The sequence below is a fragment of the Atta cephalotes genome (assembly GCF_000143395.1).
Source record: "Atta cephalotes unplaced genomic scaffold scaffold00022, whole genome shotgun sequence".
Classification (NCBI taxonomy): Eukaryota; Metazoa; Arthropoda; class Insecta; order Hymenoptera; family Formicidae; genus Atta; species Atta cephalotes.
The window spans coordinates 4,119,992-4,138,483 of record NW_012130086.1 but is presented as its reverse complement, the minus strand read 5'-3'; the positions used below and the strand labels follow the sequence as shown (position 1 = coordinate 4,138,483).

The 18,492-nt window shown below is 30.6% G+C and overlaps 3 protein-coding genes across 3 annotated transcripts in view; 1 reads left to right on the top strand and 2 right to left on the bottom strand.

The window, feature by feature from the left end:
- Positions 1-431, top strand: part of LOC105619637 (proto-oncogene tyrosine-protein kinase receptor Ret) — a 56,310-nt gene extending 55,879 nt beyond the window's left edge. Inside the window, exon 19 of the mRNA XM_012201158.1 lies at positions 22-431. Coding sequence (XP_012056548.1) covers positions 22-431 — 410 coding nt within the window. The remainder of the gene's footprint in view (positions 1-21) is intronic.
- Positions 432-2,285: 1,854 nt separating this feature from the next.
- Positions 2,286-8,543, bottom strand: LOC105619636. Its single transcript, XM_012201157.1, has 9 exons — positions 8,442-8,543; positions 5,894-5,948; positions 5,671-5,832; positions 5,364-5,594; positions 4,988-5,293; positions 3,850-3,954; positions 3,607-3,764; positions 2,801-3,203; positions 2,286-2,596 (listed from the first exon to the last, which is right to left on the bottom strand). The coding sequence occupies exons 1-9, from the start codon at positions 8,541-8,543 to the stop codon at positions 2,376-2,378; spliced, it is 1,743 nt and encodes a 580-aa protein (XP_012056547.1). The 3' UTR covers positions 2,286-2,375.
- Positions 8,544-10,701: 2,158 nt separating this feature from the next.
- Positions 10,702-17,309, bottom strand: LOC105619635 (homogentisate 1,2-dioxygenase). Its single transcript, XM_012201155.1, has 8 exons — positions 17,292-17,309; positions 16,752-16,887; positions 15,647-15,792; positions 15,236-15,422; positions 14,988-15,167; positions 14,525-14,748; positions 14,067-14,193; positions 10,702-11,368 (listed from the first exon to the last, which is right to left on the bottom strand). Exons 1-8 carry the CDS (start codon positions 17,307-17,309, stop codon positions 11,049-11,051), a joined length of 1,338 nt encoding a protein of 445 aa, XP_012056545.1. The 3' UTR covers positions 10,702-11,048.
- Positions 17,310-18,492: the final 1,183 nt, after the last annotated feature.

The following is an 18,492-nucleotide window of genomic DNA, read 5'->3' as shown; positions in this document are numbered from 1 at the left end:
CTCTTATCAAATCTTTTGTAGGTTCTGGTAGCGATCAGGTTGATGATGAGACTATCAATGGGATTCTAAGGACAGATACTGTCAACTATCTCGGCCGGATATCTTCTGAGCCAGTAACAAAATGCGACAAGGTAGACAAGCTGCAGGCGCTCTGGCAGCCATCCATAGCATCCTTCCCTGAAGAACCTATGAAGTCGCCTTATGTAAACGAACGACCTCTAAGCTTGAAAGCCAATCATTATGAAAGTCCGATAAAGTTGAGAAATACCAGCCTGACCAGCAATAGCGAGAACGATCTGAAAACACCTCCCAACGAACGACCTCAGTCCTACATTGATATGCAAGGAAAGAAATCGGCGGAAACGGAGGATCTTTTGGTTTTTAGGAATCTGGACGATGACGAAAAGACTGACAATAACGTGACGAATTGATCGACGTAATCTTACGTTGAACAAATGAGAAAAATCCAAAATAGGAAAACACGTCAGTTTTCTGAGCCTCGTCAAGTTTTCCTAGTCTTAAGACAAATATGAATGAAAGAAAATAAAGGTAACTGATTGAGGGAGTAATTGTCAATCGCAAATTATGCGAGAAAGAGGAGAATATTTATTTAACGAGGAAGTATGAGAGAAAATTGTGTGAGAGAGCAATTGAAAGCGAATGATTCGCGTAGGATGAGAAACGCCATTCTTTATGGCAATTTATAGGAATTGCGCAGAAAGACGATAACATGTAATATACTGGCTGAAAATTTGCGTTTGTAAAAGCAAATATTAACTCTGTGGAACTGAATAAACCGCGATTTAAATTGTATTGCAGAAAGAATTCCTGAAAGAATTCTTGATTGGACGAAATGCTCTATAGAAAGTTAGGGGTAAATTATATTGCGCAGTGATTGCTAAACCAAATATAAATTACTAATTAATTTGCCGTGTTTTTATGTACTTAAAGTCATACGGCTGTTTATCGATCACCATTGGTAAGATCGCTTTTAATACTATTAATAATAGTTACGTATTATAATTATTCGAGCGATTTCTTGAAAAGATCAACGTATTTTCAGCATTAAAAATTTTCTGTATGTCACACCACGCAACTGTGATGAAGTTTGAAAATAGTTGTTCATTAAGAACGTCAAACTTCCCAACTAAAGGCCATAAGTTATTTCTTCTTAAGCATTAGCAGTTTCTGTTACAAGTACAAGCTTAAATAAGTGCAAATAAGTTAAGAAAACATTTTCATTTTATTAATATTAAAAATTTCACTAGTAATTTACCGAGCGATATTAAGCGTTTAAACTCGCGAGAAGTTGCAGATTTGGTCTTCCATCAAATCTTTTTTGATAAATAGATCTGTGGTTATGAAATTGAACGGCACTCTACTCAACTTGAAATTTAATCACGCTTTTTTTCGAAACAAAATACTTTCTATTGTCGCACTAGCTTTTGTGGCTTTTGTGTGTCCGACACAACGAAGCAGCAGATCGCACGTAGCTCGAGATACGACCGAAGTGTAAGAGTAGTATTTTTTACGAGATGCGTGTGTGGGTTCCGGTTTGCGCAACATCATATCCGAAGAAGACTGTGTTTCGCCGTACCTCACTAGGAACGGAATCGTCCCTTTTGTATTTATGTATAAGATACAACATTCCACTCACGATTAGTCTAGTTATTTATCGTACAGGTTTTCTAACACGATTATGTATGATTTCAACTAGTACTACGTTCGATATTTTCCTGTTTCCTTTTTAAACTCTTTGGGGCATTAATGACAACGACTTGAAGCACGCGCGTTACGAACCGAATAATATTGTGCCATATTATTTTCTTGTAACTTATATCACAAAATCATATAAAAGACGCTTCCAAACAGAATATTATTTCCTTTTATTACTTTTACCTTATTCCCAATAGTGCTTGTTCTTCTGTTATAATGGTGATCTTTTCGAAGTTAAAAAAATATTGGAAGAAGATAATAAAAAAAATGATAAGGAAAAAGGAAGTAAAAACGAAATAAAATAATTATTGTTAAACATCACAAAAATTTATTATTAATGTGTTTTATATCTTTAAAAATATTTTTATAAATTTGATATATATAAATCGTAATAAAGCTAAATGATGATTACATATAATAAATATATATAATAAAATAATTTTTTATTAAATTATTATGTATTTTGTATATCTATATATGTTTCGAGTTTTGAACATTAAAGATAAATCGATGAAATTTATAAAAAAAAGATATTTTTTTAGTTCGTCAATTATTTTTATTTTTTTTTCGTCAATTACCGCATATAAAATTAATTGATAAAAAAATAATAAGAAAATATTCTACTAAGAACTACCTATTCATTACACATATAAAAAAAATCACAAATTCAATTTATCTACGTGAAACTCGTAATCATTCGTAGAATTAATGCCGAAAGATTTCTCATCTTCAGTCTCACCGAGTAGATTCAGTTCGTCAATACAAGTCGTGAAAGACTGAGGTATGACATCGCTATCTGATGCGTCAGGCCTAGAAATCTCGAGGGGTTGTTCGATGTTGCAATTTGCAGTCTCTTGTACAACGATCGGTAACAAATCATCTAAGGAAAATTCAGAGTGATATAAAATTGCAACTAATATAAAATTACTGATACAATAATAAAAAAAATATCTCAAATACAAAAAAAAATAAAACAAAAAAATTACGCTGGAATCGAAGAAAAGTATACGAAAGAGAATGAAGCAATAGCAAGGTGTTGCTATGGCAATTAACAAAATCGAGTATCTGCGATAACATTACTTACCAGTTTCCTCGATATTTTTTATCACACTCGAGGCTTCATCCTCGGATATCTTCGCCGTAGCGAATCTAATGCTCTCAAGTAGCTCTCGATCAGAAGCTGTAAGGAATCGTAGACAAGCAATTCCGTGGATCGTTTCCACAAGTCTAGTTAGATTTTCGGGTATACGGAACTTCTTGAAGAGCCGTGCCTCCTCTGGTATATGGTCCGACTTACAATATGGCAGGTGTATCGCATAATATCTCTTATTTCTCCGAGGATAGTTTTCCTTCAGCAATCGCAACAGGTGGTTGTCTACGTTTCGATAAATGATTGTCGCATCGAATTTCGCAGATGTCGGCGGAGATGTTATGACCAATACAACATCCGCTATCTGAAACGCGGTGTTACACCAGAGTCCTGGATCCTGTAATTATACGATTATTTCGCTGAACACCACGTCGTAAAAATTCATATATTATAATATAAGCAATAAATAAAATATTAAAACGCTCAAAATTAAAAACCGGCAAAAGAAATGTTCGCAAGAGGAGGTAAGAATAAAAAAAATACGGTACTCAGTGCGCAATAATTCATAGTTATAATGACAAATATATTTATTTCTTGATATGTAAAAATTAATCACAATGAAAAATAAATATATTTATCATTATGAATTGTTGTGCATTAAATCGCATTTTTTTTCTTGTTCTTACAAGCATTCACATATTATGAATCAATCAAATTTGTATTTATCGACTCGTGGATTTTTATCTTTTTGAAAGCAATTGCCATAATATATTACATCGTTGATTTGTTTGATTACTCACTTTGCTGGCAGTTTCTGCAATATCAAATATGTCGATCATGGCATTGATATTACAATATCGTAGGTATTTTGTTAACTCAGCCATCACTTTCACGTGCGACGGATGCGTCGGTGAGTATACTAGCAAGCAGTTCGGCTTCATTGCTACTCTTTTTAAAACTATATTTAAAAAAAAATTTATTAAAACAAACGAATTAGATAAGTACGTATTCTGGAAAGAAAAAAGGATTGATAACATTCTCACCTTTCTTTCTGTATAATTTAAATGCGTGATACAACGCGTATAACAATACCGGTGGTATCCATACTAAGCTGATTATCATAATTAACAGTTGATGGGACGCGTGTTCTGTGACAATACGGAATTAGCAGCGTTGAGAGGAAGAACCAGAAATGAGACAAAAAAGAAAATAAATAAAATATAAGTAAAAACATTTAAAAATTAGAAATAAAACTGAAATAAAAAGAACAATTGAGAATCAACGCGATAAATAATAAAAATTATTTTAAAACTGACAATATACATATAATTCACTGGAAATAATTACATAATTACATAATTTACTTAATAATAAGCTTGACATTTGTTTATTGATTATATAATTATTTCCATAGGATTATATATTTGATTTTTAATCCTCAATTACAATAACAAATTGTTTGGATCCAACGCAAAAAATTTTGGATGACTGTATGTATAATTATTTGGATGATTGTATGTAATCTATGTATAATTAGTACTATAAGGTACTAAATACTAAATTATAGGTAAAAAAACCTTCAAACTTTTATCTATCATTTGTTATACAATAAAGATTTACTTACATTCTCTACTTTGAACAGAACGCTTTTGAACTTACAATTAGGTGTTATAGTTTTCACAGCTATATAATTGAGCTATATAATAATACGCATTACTTACTGCGCTGATTCTCAATTTTTCTCTTTATTTCAGTCATTTTCTTAACCCTTACCGTGCAAACAGAGGTAATTTTTGTCCAGGCGATTTTTAAAATTACGAATATCTTGAAAACAAGTGGGTACGGGCGCGCCGTTCCGCTCCTGAAAAAACTAATAGAGATTTGTTAAATTACGATTATAAATTCTTCGTTTAGAATAATTAAGAAACCCCAATAGCATAAAACTTGCAGGAATATTGCTGCAATATTGCAGCAATTATTACATGTTACAGTAACATTGCTGCAAATTTTGTGCTATTGAGGAAGCTACATGAACTTTTTAATATTTTTTGAAAACACTTAATCCATTAAAAAAACATCGGACATTAACAATCTTCATTTATGTTAAATAGATACTACAAAAACGTTTGCACGGCAAGGGAGAGATAAGAAAAAGAAAATTTTGAGCTAAATCGCATTTACTTATGTGTACATAGGGCGATGTGCTGTTCGCACATCCGTGCTCGCCGCATTTAGGATGCAAGGCCGCGACTTTAACATAATAGACGCCGTCTGGTGCTAAGAGGTTGAGCCGTATATGCCCGTGGTCTTCGTTGGCAGGGACGATCGTCGTGAGCGTCGACTTCGTATCGTTACTAATCAACCACACCTTGTATTCCGTCACGTTGTACGTCAACGGGAGCGGTTGTATGTACAATGCCGCATTTGATCGATCAGAAATGTCGATATATATGAAGGGCGTAAATTTCTCGATCTGGACACTATTTTCTGGAAGAGATTCGAGGATAGTTACGAAATCGCGGGACGGAAAGAAAGGGAGATAAACGAGAAAACCTACCGATAAATTCATGATTTGGCACATAGAATACGTATTTTCTGCTATACACAAAATCTTCTCCGATCGCAGTGTATTCCAAACGATATGGTGATCCCTCGTATGCAGCATCAGAGAACGGACATGACACATATAAGTGTTTAGGCACTGGATGATTATCATTCCCGTATAACTGTATGTGCCTGCATGCGTTCTCTTTATTCTCCATAATGTTTTGATAACGCGTAGTTAATCCTGATTTAACGAGAGATATTAGAGATATACTTGTTTCGAGTATGTTAAATATCGCGAATGCTAATTATCTCCTTACTATGAAAATTGATATCCGAAACCGACAAATTGAAAGCAGTCGCCTGCTGGGAATCATCTTTTTTTTTCAAATTTTTATTCACATAAGCGTGCAACGTAAAAATTGCGGTGCCATCCCGCTTTGATGATTTTTCAGTATCCTCAAATTTTAGCTTTTCACAACCTAAAAATCAAATAGTATTTAATGAGTCTGAAAGATATTCCAAATTAAACTACCTTCCTACCTTCCCCTCTTTCTACTGACGTTAATATACATCGGACATCCTGTGTCAAGTTAGCCTAAAAAGAAAGAACAAATTTAATATGGAATAGAAAGTCTTGCAATTGCACTGTATGTGATATTGATAATCAATCAGCTTAAGATGTGGAAAAAGATCATATACCAATCGAATGACACATAGCTAAAGATAAACTTTGTTTCAGTTTAATCATCAATCTCTTACGTAATTCAAAAATTAATTATTTCATTATTGATTTTCGTTATCTTATTTACCTACAACCATGCATAATAATCGAAAGATTAATCACGTGATCCATACAATTTATTCAATAAGAGAGAAAAAAGAGAGAGAGAGAGAGAGAGAGAGAGAGAGAGAGAAAGAAACAGATATAATTTTTAAACTATTTTTCAAAAACAGTTTTCAAAAATATTTATCAAAAATTGTTAATTTTATTTATGTATTTTATTACCGTTTTATCATTAGACACACACTTTCCTAATTTATTTGTATATCCGTATCATCATAATGGAAATTATGGTATATGAGTTGAGAAATTTTGATAGCTTGCTACTAATTGTTTTATAAAAAATTTTTTATTTATACAATCGTTTGCAAATTATGTTTTAGACAATATTTAGAATAGATCATTGTCAGTTTGAGAATGCAAATCAGAATTGCGTTTTTAAAATCATTCTATAAGAGAGCCATTGGATGACAATCATGAGCTGTAACGTATCTACATTTTGTCTAAATTTTCATCATCTATTTCCTTACGTTTATATATTAATTAATGCTCACAACCATCCATAATGAAATTTAAAAATCGTGTACACACACGATGATGAATTTATATTTTATTACTTTTACTGTCTAAATCATCATATATATTGGCAAGTTATTGTTTTTCAAATGAGTCGTTAATTTCAAATTGTATTTAATTTAAACAATGACCCAATAAAGATCGAAACGTTTGTACAATAAACTTATGTTTTTGTAATTGATCTAACATTAAGATCTAACTTGCGTTTTATTTTTAATTTTTTAAACTATTGTAAAAAAAAATGAAGAAATTATACATGTATATTCTACTTATACAATCATGTATACTATACTGTATACTATACTATACAATCTATACAATCTATACCTATACTATACAATCAATACGCGTTTTTATATTAATAAATTATCCAATTTTACAACATAAGAGCATGATCGAGTAAATTTTTATTTGGAAATGCTACATCAAACATTTCTGAAGAATTCTCCTCTATATTTTATAGAGAATCTTAATTTTTGTCCGATTTTATTAAAGAACGACGCATTTAATAACAGACGTTAAAAAATTTGAAGCTATTTTCCTTGAATGTATTCGAAAAGATTAGAAAAGGTCAGAAACGACAATTATATATAAAAGAAATCTAAGACGTTTGTAAGTGTAGAACAACAAATATTGTTAATAATAATTCTGTGAAACCGTGACACGTAAGATTCGTCGAAAATTATATCAGTCACGCTTTTATCGAACAGACTGTACCCAGATAAAACTAGAAGTCATAATGATATTATAAAGACGTCATGATGATTTCATCATTTATTTACTTATAAATGACATTGTCATTGGCAACGTCTATCATTATGTGCCTTCCAACAAGCGACACAGTGCGACACAGTGATCATGTCATCTTCGTTTAACATTGGCAAACAACAAGAATGTAATGATTCATTGTGTCATTTGTGTCGCTTATTGAAAAGCACACATCATATTATGACTCTGTATTTTAATATATAAGTAAATAGCCTTTTTTTTACAAAAATTATACAAAATATTAAATTATACAAATTATAAAAAATATATATTACTTTTTAATAGATTAAACTATTAAACAGAGTCTAATTAATTTCCGTCTAGTAAATCGGTTTATATCGACTCTTAACAGCAACATTTGATAACTTTTCAATTTTTAGCATTATATCTCTTTGTAATTTTGCTTTAAATTAGAATTTTGTTAAAAACTTTGTCTGAAAATTAGCTGACAAATGTAATAGATTTTGCAATCTATTTAGTTCCTTAAAATTTAATTAACAAAATAGAATTTAATTAGCTTCTTTTTCATTCTCTTACTTATAATTCGAAAATTATTCGTATCTCGATGTTTTTAAAAAAAGCAAAGCAAAATCATATTTAAATTTAAAAAATCAATGTGAAAAAATAACAACGCAAAAAAAGAAATATCCTATGTATAACCTGCTGTTATTGTACATAACACGATATACGTTGCTTCAAAAGTAACACAATGACATCTGAAACTATAAAACTGAAGAGAGCAATGTTATAAAACAAAAAAAGACTTGTATCTTCAATTTAACTTTTATGTATCACAGAATTAATAATTTATTTATAATAAACATGAATATAATTATTAATAAATAAATTCATCTGCAAGTCGACAAAGAATGCTCGAGGCACCCTGTATACATGACTGAGATGACACTTCAACAAAGGAATCTGGAACTTACGAACAGGTGATTGAAACGAAGTGACACTTACCGATTTCTGGCAGTATTCTGAATAACAATGCGAAGCCGAGACTTCAGTCAAAGAACATAGGATGACCGCGGCGAGAAAGCCATTGCGAATTGTCGCCCGCATATCTTCTGGGTTATTGCCCGCTCACTCTACGATACGCAACATTCGGTAGACGGCACGTATCGATCTCGACATGTTAATCGCGCGGCGGAATCGCGACAATAACTCGGATGTTCATTGTGACATTAATTACCATATCACTATTCCGAAATCATATGCGCTCCACATTGAGAACAACGCAATATACTGCACGCGAACGTCAACAATCACTTTTCTTGGACACGAGATCACAAACTGCGCGTCGACGCGAGGAAGACTCTACTGGGAGTATCAGGTACTGCTTGCATTGCTTGTCGTCGACAAGAATGGTCTCTACAAGACAGATCATCGATGACTCAAGTCATTTGAGTCAACCAATTACTGCATCAAATGGTTCTGACTAAAAAATGATCAATGAATCAATACTTCTTTTTGATCTTGAAATATGCTATATATTTTTGACACGCAACGTAGATTAAAACGCAAACAGAAATCTAATTGTTGAAAGAAAGATAGATTTTATTATATTATTATTTTGATAAGATATTTTGATAAGATAAAGAATAAAAGTATATCAAAACGATATCACAATTTTCTAAGTGCGGAAATTAAACTTAAGAATAAGACAAAAGGAAAGAAGAGAAAAAGAGAGAAAATATTTTTTATTTTATAAACAATTTTATTGCAGAAATATGAAACATTTGTTTAAAATAATAAAATTATTGCACGCATTGAATACACTAGAAAATAATATAATTCATATTTGTTTTCATTGCAGTGAATGATTTCATAAATGGACATCATTTCAAATATATAAATCAGATCTGAAATTTATAATCTTTTGCGTAAATTATGAATGTCTTAAAATTGCAACATATGCAATGTGCTGCAATTTTAAAATAAAATATTTTAATTTTAAATTGTTAATGTACCAGTTTTTTAATAAATATAACGATGATCATTCACAAAAAATTTTTATATTCTATTAATCTAATTTTCTTTTTAAATTAAATTTTATTTATTTAACAAAAATTCCGTATTTGTCAATGATTACTTTTCTTATTTTTATTTAAAAATTAAAATACAGTACATTAAAATTTAAATTAACAAAAACAAGAATGTTACTTACACACATACATATACATATTAGGTGTAATAAAAAGAAATCCATTATTTTTCCATTCAATTTCATGCTAAAATAATGGATTTCTTTTTACTACACTTAATATTATTCTGATCTTTCTTTACTATTAAATTTTAATGTAAAATATTTTAATGTTTAGTTAAAATTATTTAAATTTAGAAAAATTTCAAAAAAATTTCAAAAATTTCAAAATTTCAAAAAATTCCTTATTCCGAATTCCTTATGCCGCTTCTGTGATAACGATTATCAAGATTAATAAAAAAAGTTGTATACAATAACAATTATCAATAAACTCTTAGATACTAACAGCTAAGTTACTTTCTGATTGTCATTATACAAGTTAATTGATTATTGTGAACAAAATATCCTGCATTTTGAATTCACTTAACGCTAATTTAATACAATTCATTAATTACTTAAAGAAATACTTTAGCTTAATTGATCAATTTCTGCAATTTTTTAATTATTAATTTACCAGGACACAAATTTTAGATTATTTTATTCATTTTTATTTTTTCTATAATAGTTTTTATTTTATAGAAATGATCATTTAACTTTTATTCATTTGATAATTATACGACATGCTTTAGAAACGTAATTAATAATTAAAATATTATTGTGATATTGCTGGAACATTAATATTATTGTCACATTGCTCGAATGATTTATGCTGTACCGGTTTCATCAAATTGCATATCAATTTTGATGATAGATGCGATTAAAAATTTTTTTTTGCATTTAATAATATTCTTCATACGAACGTACGAATACAATGTTGATAAATTGATAATTTAGTCTTAACTATCAGATAATTTTGTTTTGCACGATATGCGTCTTTCATGCGATACACATGAAAGAAGCGGTCAGAAAAAAGAAAGATTACAACGCGCATTTCTTTAATTTAACATTAATACTTTTTTTATTATAATAACAATGAAAGAATCTTGATAATGTGATTGTTATTGTAAAAGAAAGACGAGATTTCATTTTTTCTTTTCTTTTCGTCAACAAAATAATAAATCATCAAAATAATTTTTTTTTTTCTTGAAGATGATATAAAGCTATAATACTAAAATAAACTATCGTTCAAAATGATCTTAGTGATTTTTCTACCGCGAGAGGAAAAAAGAGATGCCAAAGATTTATCTTGAAAGCTGGCTATATACTGCTTTCCTCCCGAACACGTTAAATTTTTGTTGAGATTGTAGACATTTATCATAGTGAAGTACAGTAACGTAAAGTAATAAGCTTTTATTTATTACCCAATTCTGTGGTTACGTGATACTAAAAAAAAGCAAGAGAAAAGCAAGAAGATACGGCAACAAGAATGAAGCTCAAAATTGTAAAGATTCTAGCATTCAATTTTTCCAATAAAGATCGTTACCTTAAGCAATTTTGGCTTGCTGATCAAAATGTTTCTGTAAACTTTGCCAACATTTGTAATACTCATTGTCCAACTTATTGCAAAGCTTACTAGCCCATTGTGTCACGGCCATGCTATACGAGGTTTCGAACATAAATGCCTGCGTATCATCAGCGATTCGTTCTGGCACCAGCTCGCTTTTGGATGCAGCCTCGAAGCATTGTCTATCGGGACCGTGCGGAGTCATTATGGAATGTAGCGATGCACCACCAGCAGAGAAACCATCCTCTTTTGCCTCGTAGCGACCCTTTATCAACCCCATGAACTCGCTCATGCAATTTCCTAAGAAACCAATAGTCAAGTTTATTGTTTGAAAATTGTTGTTCAAAAATAGGTATATATGTATAAACTATACTATATAAATTCATATACACACACACACACACACACACATACACACACAGATACACACACACACACACACACACACACACACAAATAACAAAAGAAAAAAAGGGGTGAAAAATATTATTAAAAAAATTAGAGATAAAAAATAAATAAAAAAATATAATACTTGATATAAACTATCAAGAAAAAATAATAAATATATTCTATTTCCAATTTTATTGTATTAGATGAGAAACTGGTTTATATCGTCATTAAAATTTTAAGGATTAAATTCAATAATAAAAATTTTTATGTAATTTTGATAATTTAAAAAAATTTAATTATGCGTAGAAAAAATACTGTAGTAAATAAACTGTTCGAATAACAAGAAGTAAATGGCGTTTTATTTTTATGTGTAGATAATATAAACATTTAAAAATATAAACAGTAATGTAAGTGTAAAATAGTACATTGTATATGTTATCTTAATCACCTCTTTTATCTCAATTATACACTTAACAAAAAAGCCTTATCTATCGATCTAAACTGGATCTTAATTTTCAAATTTTTCACGTGTGAATTTTATATATATATATAATATGTATCCATTTCTATAAATTGCGTTATCAACCGTATTAATAATAGTGTAAATCGATTTTATGAAATATTCGTGTCTTGTTAAAAAATACAAGGAAAAATTATAATTATAATATAACTCGTTTACAAAGTCATCGACAAAATTCATTATAAATAATAGCTACGATTTGATTTCATAAATGTTAAATATTTGACAAAATTTTCCACATAATATTCAATGTTGCAGATAAATTTAGTACTAGCGATATATACCGACACTTGCCGTTAATCTTCATCATTGGTAGATATCATTGACAAGTCAGCATACGAAACGAACGTGTATATGTCATGAGCTATTCACGATCGCGCAACGAGACGCAGTGACCGGATCTGCAATGGAAATTACGCGTATTTTGCATATTATCGCTCTCCATGCGCCGCCGACTTATTCATTAACGTAGAGAATGGCCCGCATTGAATACGTCGCTATACTGGTTATCAAATCTCGGAGAAAGCATGGCGAACGGCTACTCTTACTGGTATTCAAATGTATTCCGAGATACATATTGTTCTTAGCCTCATATATTGTTTTACATTAGTAAAATTGCAACATTGATAAATATCAATGCAAAGAAGATTCAATTAATTAAATTATTATATTAATTGAATTCCAATATTCTAGGAAAAATAAAAGGAAAATGAAATAGAACTAAACATGAGGTGAAAAAACAAAGTTTAAAGTGTTAAATAAGAAATAATTAATAGAAACTTTATATTAAAAATCTTTACTTACTGAAATAAAAATTATCATTAAAAAAAATTATTTTTAAAATTATCATTGAATTTTATTTCATGAAATACTTGTATTGTAAAATATCTCACAAGAATGTAGTTTTTAATCACCTTTTTTCATAAACATTTTCGGTTTCACATAACATGTTGAATAAATATTCATAATTTTTTTCATGTTTTCGATATTCACCGATGACAAACAAGTAATTACTTTCTCCACTTATTTATCTCAGCTATTAAACGATTAATTTTAATAAGATCCCCGATAATCAGTATTAATTTAACGATCAAAAAATATCACCATGCGCGTCCGTCACAATTATTCCGATCGATCCTATAATTTTACATGCGCATAACTTCTGTACAACGGAATGGACATTGAAGACACAGATAATAGCCACTTCTCTTGGCTTTCAATTACTTAACTCATAAGGATGCATCTTCGTTGATAGGCATCGTGCCAACGCGTCTTTCTCTTTGCACGCGACGGACTTTCTCAATAAGAGAGCGCGATAACAGCGAAATACGACAGCGATGACGAGGATAATTGTCGATCGAAAGTGGCCCGTCCCGTCTCATCATAATTGATCGGATCGTGATCGCAGTGACAGGAAATCGGTGAAACGACCTACCGAAGAAAGAAAAACGTTGTGCGATCGGTCGCCGGGAAAAATTTCGAGTTTTCTCTGCTAACTCGGTTGCACAATTTTCAGGAGCGCTCTTCTGGAACGAAGACACCGAGTTCGACAGAACACTCGTAACTCTTACTGCGTATAATCGACTCTACGAGACCAATGACAGGGAAAAGAATCGCAGAATCCACAATTTCTCAATAATATACCGTGTCTAGTAAACACGTCACAGATCAATGAAGCAGTTTAATCAAAATAACTACCATATACCAAGTATACCAAAAAAGAATATCTAAAAGAGATTTAAAAGATATGTCAAGTATATCTCTCTTAAATACAAAACGTCCATTAACTAATTTAATACGTAATCTTTAATATTAATTCCTACAATTTTAAATATATTTCTATAATTCAAAACAATATTTATTAAGTTTGCACTTATTTCTAATTCATAAATATAAATAAATTACTAGAAAACTGCGATGAATTCATAATACTCAAATAATGTTCCAATAATCTTGTTGTTTAAAAACATAATTAGCATACATTTTGATTTCTCTTGCACGTAAAATCGCATTAAGAAATGTTTAGTTTCATTTTTGCATCGGCGCGTAGACGAATGCAAATGATATATACTTTCTAAGAATACTTACGGTGATAGTAGGGTGGTCTGAAAGTGTGTTCTTGCACGGACCATCGGGGTGGAAAGATCACGAAGTCGGCTGCAGCGGTTCCAGGTTTGTTAGTAGGGCACGTCAGCACGGTGAAGATGGAAGGATCCTACGGAATTAATTGAGTTACTTAACATTCTGAGAGTGATTATGACTGAATCCGAAAAATTAAAAAAAATGGATATATAGAAGAATGAAAAAAAAACATTATATATTTACTTGTTAAAATCTAAAAAATACATATATATATTAAAAAGAATTAAGAAGGAAACAGAAACACAAATCATTACAGATAATGTTTAATCGTTCACATAATCGAGTTACTTCCTTCGCGGGAAAAATTTTAAAAATTATATTTTATATAAACGAAATTTCGTAGCAATTTTCTTTTTAAATCTTAATGCGTAGTTAGATTTCTGTATGTGATGATGTTTACTTACGCAGTGATCAAAAGAAACAGAGTTGATAATCATGAATCTCTTAAGATCGTATTTATAAGGTACGTAGTTGCCATGCCATGCAATCACATCAAAGGGACTATGACTTTGATTGGCTATGAATAGCTTTCCCTGATATTTACATATAATCTCATAATCAATCTCACGATCCTCGTACCAAGCCACAGGAATTTGAAAATCCCTCGGATTCGCCAAGCCGTTTGCTCCTACGTATTAGCCCAACTCGTTAAATTGTTTATTAAAAAAACATTAATTTATCGAATCTTCCCAATGAAAGAAATTTAATTATCAACCACAACATAGTCGTACTATGTTGTCTTTCAATAAGTTTTATCTCGAAGATGAAATGCAAAAAGTTTTTCGAATTCGGATTAATTTTTTCAAGTTTCAACATAAGATGTATTAAAAATATTTTCATAAGTCTTCGAATCGACGATTAGATTACCTATCGGTCCTAATTCTGGCAACTGAAAGTGATTGTCGAAGACCTCTAAGATGTAACCTCTGCTTGGACCAAAGACGGTTACGGAGAATCGCATTCCTTGCTGAATAACACATATTTCATTCGGTTCACATCGGATCTTGCCAAACTCAGTGGTAATTTGCAGAGTACCCAACTGTGGCACTGCAATTTGGACTCGAAATTATATTCTTTTTTCCTTTAGGGGAAAGTCGGCATTTTCTACCACTTACCGATGAGAAAATCGCCATCGGCATTATAAAAAGCTCTATCCTTCATGGAAGCGTTGCACAAGTACACGTGTATCGCAACGCCTTGGCGCATCTTGGGATCGCCAGCACCACACAAAGTGTGAAGACCTTCGATAAAATCGACTTCGGGATCTCGTCGAGTTGGGACGTCAAAAGTCTTCCATCTTAGCTAAAACGTGAACAAATTAGCATTTCAGAGAATCTATCCTTCCGGTAGATTAAAGGATTCGATATAATAGAAATCTGGTTCATTTTTTTATAAACTTAAGAAGATCAAAAGAGGAAGAGAGAGATTTTATAAAAATTTAAAAGGATATATTTATGTTAATCTTGATCTTTAGTTAGATCGTTATTGCACTCAACTCTTGAATTCAAAATTAATCGAAAATTTACCTGATTGGGATTTGGATAGGTCTCGTTCCAATCGTTTCTTACATAAGATTCGGCACCATGGCCTCTAGTGAAGGATTTAAACGGGTTGTGAACGACAGAGGGTCTTATTCGATAGAGCCACGATCTTTTATTTTGACTACGTGGAACTAGAAAATAAAAATAATGGCAGTGATAACATCTAGCATTATATTAGGAAGAAATAAAAAAAAATATATTAATCTTTGATCTTCTACATTGTTATGATAAAAAAATCCAAGTCAAGAAAAAGTAATATTTATGGAATTATGAAATTGTTTGGAATTTGTATTATCTTAATACCTCTTTATATCTCAATTTGATAAGAGATAAGTTAAAACTAACAGTAACTTGAGCTAATAATAAGTTTACTCTTGAGACGAAACGATTTTCTCTTACTTTACTACATTAATTTAGACTTCAGTTGACGAATTTGTTTAAATTCAGACAATTTTGAAACACATTATATTTTATTTACAATGTAAACAAGTAATGAATTTTTTATTTGACAATCGTATAAGTCGGAAGCGTATAAGAATCAAATCAAAACGTGTAATCAAAATATCAAATGTTTTTTTAAATTGTAAATTACTTCTAGAATATTGAAAGAATTGAGAAAGCAAATGATTTTATCAGGGAATAGAAGAGTTATTCTTTCGTTACTTTTTATAATAATTTGATAATGATTTTATGATTGTAATAATAACTAATTAATCACTGATATTGTGCTAAGATTGGAAAAGTCACTTTGAAAAATAACTCATTACGCATTTTCTTACTAAAAAAAAAATGTTTGTAATAAATTTGAATAATGAATTTGTAACGTTATTTCGTTACAAATAGATATATAACGTAACTAATAAAAATAACTAATAAAACTAGTTATAAATACCGAGTTAATTTTTCTCAGTAACGAGTAAATTTATCCAATTCGTTATACGTAACGGTCGGAGTGACTTTTCAACTCTAATGTTATCGTTACAGTCATAAAAAAATTCGATATTGCCATATCATTATTATAACATAGTAACGATAAGAAAAGTACAAGTAAATGACAGTAGAAGTAACTATTCCCTGGATTTTACTTTACCTGTAAACGCTGTGCCCGATAATTGTTCGGCATAAAGACCATATGGACATTTCTGCGGATTATTCTGTCCAATGGGCAATGCTCCTGGACAGCGCTCATCTTCGCTGGATAATTCACAACCGAATCCCGTGAGATACTGAAAGATATTTCTCGATAGCATTATCTTTTTTTCATTAACACACTCGCAATATCAAGTTTCTAAATTTCAGCAATTCTCATTTTTTTATATCAAAGTCTTCTTTCTCATTAGACAATATTTATACTTACGTAAAACAAGAAATATTTAAAACGAGAAATATTATATTATCATTTAAAATGAGAAATGCTCCCTATATTAAATTCTGAACGAAATTATACTAAAAAATTTAGTCTATTCGCAAAATCGTTTGTAAATTACTTAGACTAAGTAATTTTTCAGCAATCATTTTCACAATAAAAGAACAGCTTTTTTTTAACACAAACTGAATGAAAAATATCTTCCAAAAAGTTGCACACTGAATTTTTCCAATAAATAGATATGAATTGAAACGGTTTCACTACCTTGAGTTCGTCTCTCATGACGAGCAGCGATTTTTTTATCCAGAGAGACAGATTTCTTAACTAGAAATACGGAGGTTTTTGTGATACTCCCTCGTTTTATATGAACAAGTCCTTAGATGACGTAATGACGATAAGAGATCGATGTTAAACAAAAACATGTTTATTCACTCTTGAACCAATCGAGCGCGACTATTCCAGTATGCAAGGTCTCTAAAACCAGTCGAAGAGCCAGAAATACCACATTATGCTACGGAATTTATTGTCAAGTTTCTCTCACAACCAAGACGAGCCCCTCGCAATGACAGAAACCTCATCGTATGACATTACAAAGCTCCGTGTGAATCGTATTCAAATCAGTCTCCTACACTATCCAGATATTTTTCGTGAGAGTGTCCGATGAATCTTAATTATTTCGACATTCTATAATAGCGGTATTCTATAAAGTTTCTTGTGTATTCTAAAAAGTTACACTGTATAATAGATATATATCGTTCTTCTGACTAAGAAGATTCGTGTATGTACGACATGATGTGTCATTTAAAATTGAATGTTACAAAGTGACAAAGGGATTAATTTTCTCTTGTCACTTTGTTATGTACAATTTTAAATGACACGTTATGTCATACATGAATTCTTAGTCAAAAGAACGATATATATATCTATTATACAATATAACTTTTTTACTCATGTTATAAATGTGAATTGTTATTTCTGAACTTCGTTTTTTTAGCGTTTCCCATTGAAGTGAGTCATTTGGTTTAATATTTTTGATAGTTTTCTTTAATTTAGAATGATAATTTGATTTAGTGGAATGTATGCTGCATTTCTGGCAATCTGCAAGTGACTTGCTCTCAATGGAAGATTTTTTATTTTGTATTCGCTGAGGAAGACTCCAAAAGGAACCGAAATGTTCGAAATAAGTGAAGACCTAATCAGCAACACCTGAGGATTATCTACTTCTTATCTCTTCGCTCTTACAACAGCATATGATTTTCATTAACCTTCTGAATTCTTATTTATATTTTATTGTTTAACTGTATTACTATACAATGAAAATTCTACTTATAACTCATCCCAATATATACATTTGAAAAACACTCTGGGAACGTCCTAACATAAAATTTATATATATATTTAATTAATCCCTCAAAAATCTATGTTAGAAAATAATAATAGTCTCTTTTGACATTTCTCTTTATTA

What these genes read in the sequence shown, in the direction of transcription:
- LOC105619635 (XM_012201155.1), bottom strand. An exon ending in ATCGGGCACAGCGTTTACAG is followed by an intron (nt 15,793 to 16,751) that starts GTAAAGTAAAAT and finishes TTTATTTTCTAG; the next exon opens with TTCCACGTAGTCAAAATAAA. An exon ending in CGATGGCGATTTTCTCATCG is followed by an intron (nt 15,168 to 15,235) that starts GTAAGTGGTAGA and finishes TCCAAATTGCAG; the next exon opens with TGCCACAGTTGGGTACTCTG.
- LOC105619636 (XM_012201157.1), bottom strand. Translation starts at nt 8,543, where the DNA reads ATGCGGGCGACAATTCGCAATGGCTTTCTCGCCGCGGTCATCCTATGT. An exon ending in ATCGCCCTATGTACACATAA is followed by an intron (nt 3,955 to 4,987) that starts GTAAATGCGATT and finishes GTATTGTCACAG; the next exon opens with AACACGCGTCCCATCAACTG. An exon ending in TAAATTATACAGAAAGAAAG is followed by an intron (nt 3,765 to 3,849) that starts GTGAGAATGTTA and finishes TTTTAAATATAG; the next exon opens with TTTTAAAAAGAGTAGCAATG.